Here is an 18,483-nt window from a genome sequence, read left to right on the forward strand (position 1 = left end):
GACCGCAAAAGCATATCCTCTTAATTACAGGCCTATTCACCTGCTTCAAATTATAAGCAAGGCTTTGGAAGCTGTCATTGCAGATGACAACAAATCCTTCCTTTTATTCAACAGCATGATCTCAGATCATCAGTTGCTTGGACAAGTTGCTTCCACTCTCCCAACTTGGATGGAAGTCCTCAATCTCAAACATGAGATCAAGGCCATCTTTCTGGACATATCTCGAGCATTTGATACAGTCTGGAATCCTAACTTGATCGCCAAATGCTCTGCTTATGACATCCAAGGTCACCTCCTCTCATGGCTCCCTGACTTCCTTGGGCCCAGTCATGTTTCTCATCTTCATCGATGATCTTTTTGATTCCATGGAAAAATAAAAGAAAAACATGCCCATTTCTTTACTGAGGACTCCACCCTCTGCCGTATCATTTCTCATCCTTCAGACAGGTAGCAGCAGTCTCTTCCCGCTCTACAGACTGCGGTAGAATCAGGAGCTGGTCCACCACTTGAAATATGTCTTCCAACCCTGGCAAATCCCATACTCCCACCCTGTCTTTACGAAAGGACCGTCTGACAAACTCTCTCATCTACTTTCTAAATTAACCACTTGAAGATGTAAAGTCGCTCAAACTCTTGGATCTCACCATCAACCATGATCTTTCTTGGGCAGACCATATTTCCAGGATTGTCTCCAAATCCTGCTGCTGACTGGGCATCCTTCATGATGCAAGGTGTTTCCTTGGCCAGTCTGAATGTTTGACAACCTACAAGGCCTTAATTCGTAGCTTGATAGAGTACTGCTCTCCCCTTTGGGCTGGTACCCCTGTCTCACACCTTGCCCTTCTTGATGCCATGGAAAGCAAGGCCTTCAAAATCACTGGGATTTTCTGCGGTGAAGCTGAGTGTCGAGGCTTATTACTTTCGTATTGCAGGCAGGTTTGTGATCTCTCTACATTATACTGCCTCCTTCTTGGTCTTGCATCCTCTGCCCTCTCTTTGCTCTGAACCTCCGAGGTATCTGCAGGGTGCACATGGTCAGCCAGTAACTCTCTCCTTGATAAACTCCCAAAATCCAGGCTCACTGCTTACCTCCACTCGATTGTTTCTCTTTTCTCTCAGCTGTGGAACCAACTTCCCCAGTCTGTTCAGTCCATTTCTTCCCTCCAGGGCTTCAAGATAGCTGATCATCACTACCTCAGGGCATCTCCTTTCCATACCCATGGTCTCTTCTACCCCAAATTAACCCATTCCCAAGTCCTCATTTTTTTTCCATGTTATTGTGATTTACCCCTCTCCCTCCTCTTTTTCTTTCTTTGCTGTGGATTGTTCCCTTTTTTATTTCATCCTGGATTTCCCCTTCCTCTTCTTGCTGTGTTTCATTCAACTTGTGTGCAGCTTGATCACCCCCATGTCTTTTTCTTTTCCTCTCTCTCTCTCTCTCTCTCTCTCTCTCTCTCTCTCTCTCTCTCTCTCTCTCTCGCTCTCGCTCTCACTCTCACTCTCACTCTCACTCTCACTCTCACTCTCACTCTCACTCTCACTCTCACTCTCACTCTCACTCTCACTCTCACTCTCACTCTCACTCTCACTCTCACTCTCACTCTCACTCTCACTCTCACTCTCACTCTCACTCTCACTCTCACTCTCACTCTCACTCTCACTCTCTCGCTCTCGCTCTCGCTCTCGCTCTCGCTCTCACTCTCTCGCTCTCTCTCTCTCATTGGCATTTCCAACTTTCCATTCTACTCCAGCTCTTCCACAAGCCTCGATCATGTTTGCAACAAAACTAGCTCAAGAGTTTTAACAATGTTATTTTCAACAAGACAGCTCAACATCCTCCGAAAGCAGTGCATTTCATGAGTCATCTGCTCGAACTGAGAAAGGTTGTAATAAGGTCATGGCTCCTTAATAGTTATCAAGTGACATAAAGCTTTACTCCTGCAAATTTCCTTCTTGCATAGGAAAGTTAATGCAGTACAGTTATGCTCATGTCAAAACTCCAGGCCAATTATACAGGGTGTCCATAAAGTCGTTGAGCAACTCTGAACTTTTATAACTTTTGATGGACACTTGAAAGAAACAAACTATAAATATTATAAGAAAGCATATTCATCAGTTTTTGTTAATGTTAATGTTGTTATTAATGTTGTTGTTGGTGGTGGTGTTGCTGTTCTCAAAGCCACGATTCCCCCTGGGTTACTTGAAGAGTTGACATTCTCTGATGTGGAAACTTCTTCATCAGTCAAGCACCACAATTACCACATTTGAAGGGCAGAAAAACCTCAGGAAGTCTGGCAACATTAAAGAGACTCACCAAAAACCAGTCTCTGATGTTCTCTCAGAGTCACGCATCATTGGTCCTTTTATTTTTGGGGGAAGAAGCAACAGTCAGTGGTGAACGTTACTTTACAATGCTGGATAATTGATTTGTTCCTAAAAATTGACGATTAAATATTTCACATATCACCTTGCAACAGCAAGGCGAGGTTACCTGCCACTATTCTTCGAATGTGCGACGGTTCTTGAATGAGGTCTTCCCAGACAAGTGGACCAATTGCTTGGCAACCTCGTTTGCCTGACCTATCCCCATTGGACTATATTTTATGGGTCGATGTAAAACTGTCGTTTACTCATCAAAACCACATTCTTTGGATGAACTTAGGGTTATGATCACAAATGAAATTCATGAGATTACTCAGAGGCAACTGGAGAATGTTTTCAATAGATTAGAAAATCAGATTGAACGATGTGTTACGAAAAATCTAAAAATCTTGACCATGTATTCTTAACAATGAACAAAGACAGGTTGTGATTGATTTCGATGATTGTTGATGCAGGTGTTGTTGGAAAGGTTCCTGGCCTGGCACAAGAAGAAATGGTGAGCCTCGACGAACGCTTCACTGCCAGCCTCGAACTGAGTGAGCGCAGGCTGCCCCCCAAACATTCTTTTGGCCGGAGCAACACTCTGCCCAACAGGTGAGCCGGACCATGATGGGTTATATAATGCAGGGAAGAGTGATCTGGAAAGATTGTGATGTATGTGAAGACAGCTGAGATTGAAGTTGTGTGATGAGAAGACTATTTGAATTGATCATATAATTTCCAATGAGTTCTAAAATGTCACAGACAACCTTGTTGGTCGATTCAAGATGTTTTCTGGCTTAAAGAGTTGAAGCCAGGGGCATAGTGTCTACCACCAGATTTGGCCAACAGGTGGTAGTTTAGAATTTGGCTCTTGAAAAGACAGTACACATGGACCACTATTAAAAGGATTGCTGAGGTATCTCAAACCCACAAACATTCAAATATGTGGGTATTGTGTATTGTCTGGTAGTGCTCATTGGTCCTTCTCAGGGAGCAGGTGATTTTTTTTCAGCAAAGGATTTGCCTCTTTGGCGATCCCACAGCTCAAACTGCTCGGATCCTAAATTCAAGAAAAAAGAAAAATTCTCGGTCCACCCTCGACAGCCTCTCAATAAATATATATATATATATATATATATATATATATATATATATATATATATATATATATACGTAATACGTTGATGCCACATTAGAGTTTAAAAAAATGAACCTCTACATAGTAGTGAATGAACATATAGGACCAGTGTACAATCTAATGGGCTGTTCGTGCTAAGATCATGCATCTCACTGTGGACAGTTTTAGAATAACTGATGGGTTTTTGTAATCCATCTTCATGGTGTTTGAACCTGAAAAACAATCGTTGTGCAACCGACTGAGTTGCTTTATTGTGGGGAAAGAATGATACATTTGTGCGCAGATTATGAAACTGAGAGGCAAAGCTTAAACGGTTATGTGGGTAGACTCTTGTTAAGATGGGTGCTCGGTCACATGAGCTTTGATAAAAATGAATGGAACCTTCAGATACTCTCCTTAATGCAAATATGCAAAATAAATGTAAGATGACAAGAACAACAACAACAAACATTTTATGATCATTTCCCCCTTTTTCGGTAGGTTGGTGGAATGATTACATTCCTTCCTACGGATCTATCTGCATAAGTTTCGTGCAAACCCAAACATTCCATATTTTTGACATATTCAATCCATGTCTTTTTTGGACGTCCTCTCAACTTTCATCATTCTCTCATGAGCTTTATTGCAAAAGAAAAACTAGAATGGTACTCAGTAGAGCGCATACCTCCGCCAGGCTGAACAGTTTGTGTTCTGTATTCCACTGATAGGCCGGACCTGCATCCGGACCTTAACGAAAATCAAATAAAGTCATCCTTGTCCACCAAGTTTCGTCTAAATCCATCCATAACCTTTCGAGATATCCTGCTCACAGACAGACAGACAGAGGTGAAAGCATAACCTCCATCCACCTTCTGTGGCGGAGGTAATTATAGGCCATTGGGATTTGTGATTTGAAAAAAGCCTGGTGTTGGCGCAGTGGTAAGGGCAGCGGCTTGGGATCCAAAAGGTACTGAGTTCAAGCCCCGTTGGGCCACTGAATTAATACACCAGGGGGTTGACTCAGCCTGTCATCCTTCCGAGGTCGGCGAAATGAGTACCAGTGTACTGGGCCGGTGTATACCCTAGTTAAAATAGGTGTACCATATCCCTGTGTCGTAAGAAGCGACCAGGGTTGCGTCAGGAAGGGCATCCGGCATAAAACATGTGCCAAATCACGATGCGGATCATACTGATGATCTGCTGTGGCGACCCCTAACGGGAGCAGCCGGAAGAAGAAGAAGAAGAAGAGGGATTTGTGATTTGAAAGCGAGATTTTTTTAAAATATATTTTTGGCCGGCTTCCATTGCCCCCCTGGATATTCCAAATTGCCCCCCTTTGGGGTAATTAACCCATGTTGAGAACCCTTGCCTTACACCATCGATTTCTTTCCTTTGTATTTATGTTGGGGCAGGGATGGGGGTATACTCTGTGGGAATGGCCAGGATCTCCAAGTTAGACCAGTAGACATGAGAGCGGCATTTGGCAGGACACACCTCCAGAACCAACCTTCAACGTTTGTTTGGCATGGTGTCCAGTACGCAGCTCCCACCCAGGACAAATTTGTGATGTGTATGCATGTACATGTATGTATACTGAGAATATGCTTGGAATGAACACAGAAAATGTTCAAAGTTCGCATTTGGACAAGTCTTGGATTTGCACAAGTTCGTGTTCGCAATTGCTGGACAATCAAAGGTCAACCCAAACACTGTTCACCAGATGCAAGCTGTCGTGTTCAAAGTGAACAATGTTCAGTTTGATTGTGAACTTTTGGCAGTTTGTTCAAAGTAAATTCTCATTTGGCTCAAACCGAATCTACAATTCACATTATATACAAGACATGAGCCAAAAATGAACTTGATCAAATTTGACCTGGACTTATTTATTTATACCTCTAACCTTTGGTGAATTAAAAATGATGCCTGCATTACTTTTCAAGGTAATCCCCATCCTTGGACTCACTTGCCTCATCAGAATGGAAGCTTTCACAAGTACAGTATTCCATGCATAATTATATTGGATGTGTACAAAGCCAGTGTGGGACATCATTCACCAGAGCCTCATCTCTCAAAAATGTCTTGCTTCCAAAAGTCTCTTTCATAGGAATGTCTTTTGACAGGCAATCATCAACATATTATGCAGCCAATCATCAAAATTTCAACATGCTTGACGTTTTTGTTGGTGAGATATTTCATAGTTCTTCGCTGTTACACCCTATTTGTTATCCCACTTGCTGTCATCTTCGATTTTCACAAAACACATGACAGTGGGTATCTGTTACCAACATTATAAAAGATAAATTTCTTGGAAAACAGGTGAAGGTCAAATTTGAACCACTCCCATCTCAATCCACATAACTCGTCCTTTCGCCTTAATGAGAGCCGACAGGAGTCAGAGAAATGCAAACAAATAAAGAAATGTTTTGAGTCATGCCAGGAGCTCACACATTGCTTTGAGCCCTGCAGCTTGCAATCTTGTCGTGAGAAATACAATGTAATACGTTACGGTAAGCACACCATCGCAAAACATACACGGTATGTGGAAATGTAGCCTTGGACCGCACCTTGCATTTTCAAGCAAATTAACAACGTCCAATTCATCTCTACCCGATCAAGGAGCTGCAACAAAAACACCTCCCTTTATTTCTCATACCCTCGAGCAGTTCCAAAGTGTGAGAGGTATTTTGGTACTGTGAAACAGAGGTGTTAATTGCAGTTCATGCAGTGAGCATATCATATCATATGCACAGCGATTTCTTTTCGCAGGGGATGATTGTGTTAGTTTAAAAAAAAAAACAATAATAATAATAATAATAACAATTTGTCATCACAAGTGAGCTTATCTGTTTGCGAACCGAGTGATTGAGCCAAATAGCAACGGCTCAGGAGCAGAGTTTGAACTCTTATTTCAACTTGCAAATTGTGAACCACTTATTTCAACCTGCAAATTCACACGTCTTTGCTTTGTGCAAATGCACGAGGGATGTCGCAAGAAATGTGCCTGCAGATATTTACACTCAGTTTCCCATCAGCAGTGATTGCTGGGAAGTGCCAAGGTTTTGGCCAAAGGTTTTGAGAACTGGATAAAAATAATAACTATAAAGCAAAGCCTGTTTGCGTCCACTTTATACTCAAACTAAACTTGATGAAAATAACAGCTCAAAAAATGTAAGATTTCTTAATTATTTTTGTTCTCCATATTCTTATAATCAGGATTTGTTGAAAATTTGATGATAAGAGCTTAAATGGTAAGAAAAAAAATATATTATTTCATACACACACACACACACACACACACACACACACACACACACACACACACACACACACACACACACACACACACACACACACACACACACACACACACACACAGGCAGCAAGGGGGAGGCAGCGTGCTTTGCCACCCGCCTTTTGCCTGGGATGGAAAGGACTGAGTTGAATACAACAGTGTCGAAGGAAGTGAGGACTCAACTGAAAATTGCAGCTTCGATGGAAACGAGGACTGTGCCACGAGGCACAAGCTATCGCTCTGTTTGACATGCGCTTGCAACGCAGCCTGGCCCTGCAGCTTGGTGGGATTTGTCAACCCCATGCTGCCGGGAGCGAAGACCCGAGCTTTGGCAACTCCCTCTTGCCGTGTTCTGCCAGCTGAGGATGAGAGAGGCCAAGTTTTGTGGGATCGAGGACCACGACGAATATGATGACTTTGATGAGAGCAAGAATTGAGCCAAGAGCGGCAACTTTGGTGGGGCCTTGAGTTGCGCCGATCAACATGCATTTGGGACGCGACCTGGCCTTGTGACTTGTTGGGATTTGCTGACTCCATCCCACCGAGGAAGGATAAGACTGAGATGGAAGAGACCGAGACTGAACTACGGTGGGACATCTACCGAGGGCAGCTGGGCGCCATTTCCAACGGACAGGGGTATCCCTGGGTGAGATCTGGTGTAACCAGGAGGTCACTTGGGAAGTCGCACGGATCTACATCTTCACCGTTTCGGGGACGGAGGGAGAAACGGAGCATGGATAAGGAAACGGCTTGGCCCATGAGTCGTGGTTCCTTTCTGGTGTGAGTATGGATGATCTGGAACCACGGAAGACTCTCCAGAGCCACACTTGAGACACAAAGAGAGAAGGTGCGTAAAATTAGAAAACAACTTCAAAAAATGCCAAACTTTAAAAGCCCAGGCCCAAATGCAATTCCAGATTTCTGGCTAAAACAACTTCATGCTCTCCACAATCACTATGCCAGGACATTCAACAAACTGATCCAAGAGGAAAAGGCAGTGGATGAGTGACTCGTATAAGAAAACACATTTCTCATCCCAAAATCTGAAGAAACCCAACCTCCTCACAAATACCGGCCAATAACATGCCTACAAACAACACACAAACTTCGAACAGGAATCATTACAGAAATGATGTACCATCACCTAACACAACAAGGAGGTTTGGAGGCAGAACAAAAGGGATGGAAGAGAGGTTGTTATGGAACAATGATCACCTACTACTGAACAAGGCCATACTTGAAAATTGCAGAATGCAAAGAACCAAATTGTCCACTACCTGGATAGACTATAAGAAAGCTTTCGATAGTGTCCCACATTTGTGGATGATAAAGTGCATGCAAATATACAAAATCAATCCCAAAAGAATCAAACTGATTGAGAAAGCAATGGAGTTCTAGAATACCACATTGATGTTCCAGCACTCAGAAAAAAAATATCAAAATATCAGATGTAAATCTGCGGCGTGGGATCTTCCAGGGAGTTTTTCCCCCTCTTGTTTTGTCTCGTTCTGGACCCACTGAGTAACCTCATCAACAAAAAAAGGACACGGATACACCCTGACAATCAATAGGAGAACATCCAAAGAAATAGGAAAGGTGACATGACTACTGTACATGGATGATTTCAAGTTCTTCGCACCGAATGACTAAAAATTGACAGAACAACTCAACCATGTAGAATGGTTCTCTGAGGACATTCGAATGGAATTTGGACAAGATAAGTGTGCCAAGTTCACATTTGTAGAAGGTAAACCAACAAAAACAGACAACATAAAAACTGAACTTGAAAAAAACAATGCAGCAATTAAAAAACGAAGTATCATACAGATACCTCAGAGTTTAAGAGGGCCACTGAATATGTCACAAACAAATGCGCAAAACAATCACCAAAGAACACCGACGTGGAACAAAGCTGATCCTGAAAACGTACCTCTCCCCAAGAAACAAAATCAAAGCCATAAACCAATGTTCCAATACAGCTGTGTATTAACTGGCCCCAATCAGAAATCAATAAAGTTAGACATCAAAACAACAAAACTCCTGACCATCCACAATATGTTCTGCAAAAACCAGTGTATCCCGAGAATGTACCTGCCGAGATGAGGGAGGGAGCAGCCTTGATGGAACTCAACCAGGTGCACAGAACGATGAGTGTTGGACTAGCTGAGAATGTGAAATGCTCAACAGACTATCGGATTCAATTTGTAAACAAACACAAACACAACAAATGTGAGAAATTATCCCTAACTCACCTTGCAAATAATTTCCAAAAACACGTGCGAATAGAAGATGCACAGGAAAATGAAACTGCAACAAATACAGCCCTAACAATTGCAAAAAAAAGACAAAATAAATATATTAAAAGAAATATCAACAATTATACACCAATGACTGAGAGAACAACAAAAGAGCAGGAAAATACAAAAAATAATTAGACTGAGTTGGGATCAACAAAGAAGGCTCATTGGAATGGCGAAGAAGAGGTCAGCTCAACTGGGACGGAAAACAAATAATAAATACCCAAGATCAAGGACACTAAACCAATGGATTGAAAAAAATGGCGGGACTGAGCCAGAGGGACAAGTGTAGGTTCTGCAAGACAGGAACATCAAGTACTAGTCACCTGCTTTCGGGATGAAAAAAACGATTATCAGAACAACTTTACACACAATGGCACAACAAAGTATGCAAAGTGATTCATTAACATATCTGCAAAAATTTCAACATCCCAGTTCCAGAAAACTCATGGAAAAACAAAACAAGGGCAATCATTGTAAATGAGGATGTCATGCTCATGTACGACCTGATGATCCCATCGAGCGTGAACATGGAAAACAGAATTGAGACTGGACATAGTACTCAGGTACCAAAATGAAAAGACAGCATTGCTGATTGAAATATCAGTGCCCAGCGAATTTGGCTTGAATAACACAGAAATCAAGAAAATGACCAAATACCATGACCTCAAAAATGAGGTCAAGAGATCCTGGAAGCTGAAGAGCCACAAAATTGCACCAGTGATAATTTGAGCAATGGGAATGATGAAGAAGAATTTCACAAAGATCATATAACCTATCCCTGTGAACATCAACACAAACGAACCACAACTGGAGGCTATCTGGAGTTCGGTGCCGATCCTGAAAAGAGCTCTCGAAACAAAACTCCGAGAAAAACAAAAATTCAACAGCTTGGTCCATGAACTGTGATCCCTTACTGAAGTGGAGGTGGCTACTTTGAGTCCTGGGAGGACTCCGTTCCACCCCCTAAAACACAAATTATGGAGATAACAATCAACGACACATATATATATATACACACACACACACACACACACACACACACACACACACACACACACACACACACACACACACACACACACACACACACACACACACACACACACACACACACTTCATTTGCTGAGCATAAATGATTATGTGGACTGTAATATGAGAGGTACAAAGTTTATTACAATCATAGTGACGTTCTTGAGGGCATTGGGAATATAGTCTTGCACCTTGATGTACGGATAAACTAGTCAGTCCGCTCTGATAATTTAATCATTCAGAAACGCTTCTCTTTTCTTTGTGTGTACATAGTTCGGGCTTGTGGAAGAGCTGGTACACTGAACGGATCAGGATGTAACAGTACAAAAGGAACAGCAGAGGGGAAGGGGGGGGGCAACACCAGCAACAGAGTTGAAGGATAATAGAGGGAGACTTGGACAAACAATGGGTGTGGGGAGGAATGGGGTTGGGGGGGCAAGAAAGAATGCATGAGATGGACATTATGGATACAGAAGGAAACCCTCAGGAAGGAGAAACTGGAAATTTGAAAGGTGGACGGCTTGGGATGGGTGCTGGGGGAGGAGGGGGAGGAGGGTTAACGAATGTAGAAAAGATCATGGTTTTGGATTGGGGAGGATCTGAGATAGTGGAGCACAGCTGTGTTGAAGACCTGAATGGAAGAATGAGATTGAACAGAATGTGGAAATTGGTTCCACAGGTGGGGAAAAAGAGGAACAAATGAGTAGAGGTGAGCAGTGATCCTGGATTTCGGGAGTTTCACCAGAAGGGGGTGATGGTGGAACGTGTGAGCCTTGCAGAATCCTGGGGAGAACAAAGCACAGAAAGAGCAGTAGGTGCAAGACCAGAAAGCAGGCAGTAGAACACAAAGACCACCAACCTGTCTGTGATGGGGAAAATGATAGGCCCATAGACTCAGCTTCATCGTGAGAAATTCTAATGATATTTAAGGCTTTGGTTTCCACGGCATCAAGCTGAGCAAGGTGTGAGGCAAGGTATCCAGGCCAGAGGGGACAGCAGTACTCCATCAAGCAGCGGATGGAGGCCTTGTAGGTGGGTATGAGTTCAGGTGTGCCAAAGAAGGACTTTGTGCAACTGGCTTTGGAGGCCAACTTTGAAATGTGCTTTGCCCAAGAAAGAAGATTGTGGCTGGTAATGAGACCCAAGAGTTTGGGTGACTGAATTTCGCCAATAGGATGGGGGAGGTGAGGAGGGGGCTGCCTGATGTTCCATTCAGAGAGCGCGAGAGTGATCGTGTGAAATTTATTAGGATTGATAAACATATTCCAAGTGTTTGACCAGCTTGTGATTGTGTCAAGGTCTGAATAGAGGGAAGACGCTGCAGCCTGCCTGTCTGAAGGATCAGGGGTGTCATGGCAGAGGGTGGAGTCTACCACAAATAGATAAGGGGGGTTTTCCAGAGTGTCAGATAGATCATTGATGAAGATCAGGGAACTTCAGACTTCACAGAGAAAGGAGATGAACCATTGAGAGCCACATGTTGGCAATGGGGAGTAGAGGAAGTCAAGAAGCCATGTGTGGAGCTGGCCTAGGACATCATATTCAGAGAGTTTGGAGAGCAAGGTAGGATGCCAGACTGTATCAAAAGCACGAGATCTGTCAAGTGAGATGGCCCTGATCTCATGTCTGACATTGAGGACCTCCATGCATTGTTGTGCGAGTACAAGCAGCATGTCCAAGGTTGAGTGACCTTGTCTGAATCCATATTGGTGATCTGAGATGAGAAAAGTTGTTGGAGAAAAGAAGGATTTCCTCTAAAATGTGTTGATCGATTCCTTGACCTTGTTCATAGTTGAAAGTAATCTGAATGGGCTGCAATTAAGGGGATCTGTTTTTTGCAGCTTTTTATGTAATGCAGTGATGTTGGTGGATTTGCAAGCAGATGATGACCTCAAGCAAATGATAAGGTGAAAAGGGCAGAGAGAGGATGTGCAAGAGCAGCAGAGCAGCTTTTTAGGACACGTGATGCCATCCGGTCCAGTTGCAGAGTCATAGTCAAGGGTTGACAGAAGCTTGTCCACATTCTCAGGTGCAAAAGACTCAGAATCCAGGAGCAGTTGGATATGATGGTGAGGGATGGGCACAACAGAGAAGAATGGGTACCGAGAGTGAGGGGTTGGGGACACAAGATTTGGAAGCAAAAATTATAACAGTTGAAGTGTTATAAAAAACAGTTGAAGGAAAAAAAAACAACAGAATTAAGGCATTCAGCCTTCTCACAAGCATAATTGGCTGTGGTGCCATTTGAAGAGAGGGAAGGGATGGAAGTGGTGCATACAGAGAGATGACAGAAGTAATTACATAGCCATCTTAAATTTATTCATTTCATCTGTATAAAGCAAGTTTTACTCAGTGATTTGTACAAATATTCAACTATTTATTTGCAGAAACGAGTTCCTGGGTCATGTATGACAATTAACTCTATGCCTCGAACCCAGGGAGCACACGACCCTTGCGATTTTCAAAGAGGACGAATTGTTGGCCAATCGGAAGGTGGAGTCAGCCAGTGTCAGCTATCACAGAACCTTGGCATTCTGCTTTCTACGGTCAATCGGGTGATTGTGCAATTCACCAGCCAAGGAAAGGAATCCACAGCTTCCCGTTCTGGTCGACCTGGGCCTTCAGAAAGGTGTCTTCGAGCAGTCAAGCGGTTCATTGAGAAAACTCCCCGTTGCAAGGCAGCAGATGTTGCAGAGGAGGTCCAAGCTCAAGAACTGCCGTGCGGTACCTTCATCAACTGGGCTACTATGGGAGAGCAGCTCGGAGAAAACCTCTTCTTAGACCAGCCAACATTCAAAGGAGAAAGAAGTGGGCTGACGAGATGGCCAACAGACCCTTGGAGTTTTGGCAAACTCATTTTTTCAGATGAGTCCTGATCTGCTCAATTTTCTGACAGTTGATGCATATGGGTCTGGAGACTTCCCAGTCAAGAGTTCTCTTTGAAACAATTGCAGCCAACTGCTAAACACGGTGGTTTTTCAGTGATGGTGTGGCTGTGGCGAGCAATCTGGAGCGCTGGTCGGTCAGAGCTTGTGTAGTGTGTTGGCAACATCAACTCTATGATATACATTTCTATCCTTGAGAATGGACATCTCCCTGTCTTCTCCACTGGTCAGATGGTCAAAAACAACAATCTGTTCATGGAAGATGGAGCTCCATGCCACGCTGCAAAAAAGATCAAAGAATGGCAGGACAGAAATGGGATCAAGTGACTTTCATGGCCAAGTCAGTCTCCTTATGTGAATCCCATTGAACACCTCTGGGTCATATTGGATCGAGTTGTGTGGAAAAATTCCAGGAAACCAACATCACGGGCAGAATTGCTAAACCTTTTATGTGAAGCCTGGACAGAAATCCCACAAGAGAAAGTTTCGGAACTCATTAGTTTTATGCCTGAAAGAGTAAAAGCGTTGAAATCTGCAAATAGGAAGTCTACCAAATACTAGTGTATGTATTAAAATGGATCAAATGTACTTCAGATGGTCAATAAATTAGTTGTATAAAAATCGTGGTGTCTGTACACAAGAGACAGACTTAACAAGGTGCCACTAGGTTTGAGCAGAGGGAGAAAGGTTGAAAGTTCAATCTTGAGGTTGGACAGATGTTCTTTTCTGGCTCTCCTGAGAGTGGACACATACCTGTTGTGGAGTTTTTGGAATGTACTGAGATTGCCTACAGTCGGATTTGCCTTCCAGGAAAAAAAAAAGGCAAGTTGGTTCAGAACAACTCCCTCACCACAGGATTCAGTGTTCCATGAGTGGGAAGAAGGGTAAGAAAACTGGAGACGAGATGGAATGAATCTGTGCATGAGAGAGAGAGAGGGAGAGCAGGTTTCTGTGGAAGAATTCCCAGGCTGAGGTATGGGGCAGTCTTTCCAGGGGCAGTCGATATGGGAGACCAGTCCTGAAGAGAGATGGCTGCTTGCAGTCACTGCCAACCTGCCTGAGTGAACTGCCACACTCACCGGTGTTGACGCAGCTTTCTGAGAATACCCAGAGAGGTGTTGACTCTTACAAGCATATGATTACATTGTACTTTTTTTTTTTTTCAAAAATATATATTTTAAAGAAAGTCTGTTGGCCAGCATATTGTTTCGAGTACAAATTGTCAAACCTAGCTTCAATTTGTACTCGAAAAAAATGTGGTGGCCAACAGCGAATAATGTTACATATCTGGAAATTAATCGTTGTCTTGCAGCAGCGTTTGGTAATGATGAGCTGTCCTGGTAAGCTGTCTACACCTGAGTGGCTCAAAGCAATTTGTGACGGTGAAGACATTGATGGAAATCTTAATGCCAGGGCAGCAAAGGAACATCTATGAACGTTGAGGGAGTGAATGCCCGTCTCCTCATCATAGTCAAATACCGATGACGCATTTTACTGAAGAATCGTCCATTAGCATTAGAAGCGTGTGAGCAATATTCCACCAGCACCAAGGTTGTCATCAGCTGTGTTAAAGCAACTTTCAGTTCATCCACCCGAATCATTATGCATCACTCTTCATTAATATATAATACCTTCCAGAAACTTTCCATCCAAATCCGAGGTGAGCGAGCAAAGCCAAAAGCCATCTTTCCAAGGGAATTGTATCGATGTAATGTAATAAACTTGGACTACTGCACTGCTGTTTATGTACTTTTGTGTGGTGCATTTTGTGTGACGTTTGTGTTCTGGTGTGTTACATAATTAATACGAGACATAATTAGAACTGCCACTTCGTAACTGCTGGCATTGATGACCGGGTACCAAGATGTCCCGCTTTGATGCAACCCCGCTTTGATCGGACACCTGACCCTGACCCATGACGTTTTTTTTTATTATTATTCAATTGAATATAGAATGGGATTAAAATATATTCATTTCAAATCAAATGGAAGACCAAATTGGTGCAGAACTTCATTGGAGTAATCAGAATGAACCCAAACAAGCAGAAAGCAAAGATGAAGTTATCAGGAGGAACCTGGATAGGATTCACATTTCAGCTGCTACTCCTCGACCCTTAAACCCATCCAGGAACAGCCCAATGAGCCTTATTCAAGGAAATATACCACGTGGAGGCCATTCAGCCCATCATGCCTGCGCAAACACCATACTAATTTATCTACACAAGATACAAGGAAGAAAATACAAAAAAATGTTTTATATTGATGAAATACATATTTTTGTTTGTTTGTTTGTTTTGTTTTGTTTTTTTTTTTTGTAGTTTTTGTAAAAATAAAAAAATATTGTTTTTTTATTTTTCTTCCCCTCAGGGGAGGGGGCATGAGGAGGAGGAGATTGGGACCATACTCTGTGCAGAGCATTGGTGCTGCTTAAGCAGTCTCCTTGGCGATTGGGCATAATCCTGGATGGGTCGCCACTCCGACACAGTATACCAGCATGCTGGCACTCATTTTGCCAACCTCGGAAGGATGACAGGCCGAGTTAACCCCACCTGGTATTAATTCAATAGCTGAGCGGGATTTGAACTCAGGAACCTACGATCCAAAGCCCGCCACCATAACCATTAAGCCAACACCAGGCATAGGAGGGCATCGGCTTGGTTAAAAACACACATCATCAACCACACAACCCCCCTTGCCAAGACCCCTACCAAGAGCACTCCGTACACATGCACACAATCACCGATCAATGCTCAAAACCGAAAAGTCTTATCAACATCCCCATACCCCTCGATCTCCATAACTTCCAGGTACCTATCTAATTCTAATTTTAACTTATCTACTGTTTCTGCTGCCACTACCTTTCCAGGGAGACCAGTCCATGCATTAACGACTCTCTGAGTGAAAGTCCCCTGCCTTGCTACCGTCTTAACTCCCCAGCTATGGCCCCTGGTTCTATCACTGTCTACTTTGTTGAATAACTCATCTGCCCTTATTTTATGAATACCTTTCATTATCTTAAACATCTCTATCATATCTCCTCGTAACCGCCTCCTCTCTCGTGTATAAAGCCCCGTCTCCTTCAGCCGCTCCTCATAGCTGAGTCTAGCTAGGCCCGGAATTAATCTAGTAGCCCTGCGCTGAACCTTCTCTATGGCATCGATGTCCTTCCGGAACTGTGGTTACCAGAACTACACACAATATTGTAGATGTGGCCCTCACTAAATTCCTGTACAATATTAACACTACCTCTATTGATTTATAAATTTGCTTTACCTATAGCTGCCTGGCAATGTGCTGCCTGCTTACCTCCCGTATCTATGACCACCCCCAGATCCTTCACCTGTGTGACACGCTCCAAAATTACTCCTTGCATCCTGTAATCTCTATTTTCATTTTTCTTTCCCATCCCCAACTTGCTCAAGTTAAATTCCATCTGCAAATCTTTTGCAAAATCTATACAAGTATAAATGCTTTCCTGTATCGGATCACCACTCTCCCTGCCATCCACCTTACCTCCAAGCTTTGTGTCATCTGCTAATTTGGAAAGCTTACTCTTTACCCCACTATCCAAGTCGTTGATGTAAATTATGAATTGTCATGGTCCGAGTACTGATCCCTGACGTACCGCTACTTTCATCCTCCCAGCAAGACATCCTCCCACTCACAGCCACTCTTTACCTCCTCTCACGCATCCAATGAGCTACCTGATCAGCCACTCCACAAGCCCTCACCTTGGCAAACAACATCCGATATGTTACCTTATCAAATGCCTTCTTAAAGTCTAGATGTACTATATTCACTGCCTTTCCATCATCCACCCAATCAGACATTGCTTCATAGAATTCTAAAAGATTTATTAAACAGGAACTACCTTTGGTAAACCCATGCTGACTACATTTAATTAGTTTGTATTTATTTAAATGGTTCCTCATCTGGTCCCCAAATAATGTGTCCAACACCTTCCCCACAACTGAAATCAAACTAACAGGTCTATAGTTTCCCAATTCTTCTCTGGATCCTTTCTTAAATAATGGTGTTACACTTGCTACTCTCCAATCCTCCAGTACCTGTCCTGAATCCAGGGAACTATTGAAAATATCCATTAGCATCTCGCTTACCTGCTCAGCCACCTCCATCAATACTCTTGGTTGCATACTATCTGGATCCAGAGCCTAATCTACTCTTCGATTATCTTGCTGTTCCTTTACTTCCTCCACTCCAACCTGTATCTTCTGTAAAAGCCCTTCCTCACTACCTTGATAGATATTCTCAGCTATTGGCAATTCTCCTAACTGTTCTTGGGTAAAGGTTGAAGAAAAATACCTGTTTAATAAGCCTGCCGTCTCACTTTCATCACAAGCCACTCTCCCGGTGCTATTCCTCAATGGGCCGGCCCACACTGGTCCTAACCTGTTCTTTTCCCCTGATATACTTAATGAAAGCCTTGTTATTATGTTTAATATTCTTAGCCACGTCCTTATCATATGCTCTTTTGACTTGTCAAGTTATTTTCTTAACTTGCCTCTGTTTACTCCGATAGTGATATAAATCTAACTCCAGTCCTGTTAATTTAAACCGAATAAATACCTTCTGCTTCTCCTTAATAGTATTCCTTAACTCACTGCTCAACCACCCTGGTCTCTTTCTGTTTTTAGTTTTACACCTCATTGGAATGTACTTACTCTGCACTCTGCACATTTGGTCCTTGAAGGTTTCCCATTTCTCTGATGGTGATTGTCCTGTTGTTAGAGTCTCCCAATCTACATCACCCAATTCTCTCCTCATACCTTCAAGGTTTGCCTTCCTGAAATATAATAGCCTTCCGCTACTATCCTGAACTCTAACCCTAAGCAGTCTTTGCACACACAATGTTATGGGTCACTTGCTCCCCGACCTCCACCTCCTCCACCATATTGGGATTGTTACTTAAAAGGAGGTCGAACACTGCACTTCCCCTCGTGGGTTTATCTACAAACTGCGTTAAAAAGTAATCTTCGAATAAAACGAGGAAATCCTCATCCGCTCTGCCTTTTCCCTGTTCCTGGACCCAATCCATCCCTGGCAAGTTAAAATCCCCCATAATTAATACTCTTCCCTTATCCCATGCCCTTTTGAATTATTCATGTACTCCCCCTTCCTCCTCTTCCTTCCCACCCGTAGCCCTATAAAAAGCATCCTACCAGTATCTTACTGTTTTTACAATCTCTAATCTCTGCCCATACAGAATCCTCAACATTTATTCCTTCCTTCATGTCACCCCTTTCTCTTCATACAAATGCTGTCCTTTACCCAGATTGCTACTCCACCTCCTATTCTCTCCTTCCTATCACACCGATACACCTTGTAGCCTTCTAATCCTGTCCTCCAGTTACTCTCCTCCTCAAACCATGTCTCACTCACTGCAACTATATCATACTCCTCGCTATCTACTTTGGCTTCAAGCTCTTTCATCTTGTTATTTAAACTTCTGGCATTGGTATGGAATATATTTAACTTT

General features: G+C 42.9%; 1 protein-coding gene and 1 long non-coding RNA gene across 2 annotated transcripts in view; one reads left to right on the forward strand and one right to left on the reverse strand.

Moving 5' to 3' along the window:
* LOC147009723 (protein sidekick-2-like) overlaps positions 1-18,483 on the forward strand; it is a 956,293-nt gene that overhangs the window by 917,067 nt on the left and 20,743 nt on the right. The window contains exon 43 of the mRNA XM_085861602.1: positions 2,838-2,976. Within this exon, the coding sequence (XP_085717728.1) occupies positions 2,838-2,976 (139 nt within the window). The remainder of the gene's footprint in view (positions 1-2,837; positions 2,977-18,483) is intronic.
* Positions 1-18,483, reverse strand: part of LOC147009725 (uncharacterized) — a 138,459-nt gene that overhangs the window by 116,401 nt on the left and 3,575 nt on the right. The gene's annotated exons all lie outside the window — the stretch shown is intronic.

The sequence above is a fragment of the Eptatretus burgeri genome, chromosome 17, assembly GCF_056783735.1.
Source record: "Eptatretus burgeri isolate ZD-2024b chromosome 17, Ebu_testis_v1, whole genome shotgun sequence".
Lineage (NCBI taxonomy): Eukaryota > Metazoa > Chordata > Myxini > Myxiniformes > Myxinidae > Eptatretus > Eptatretus burgeri.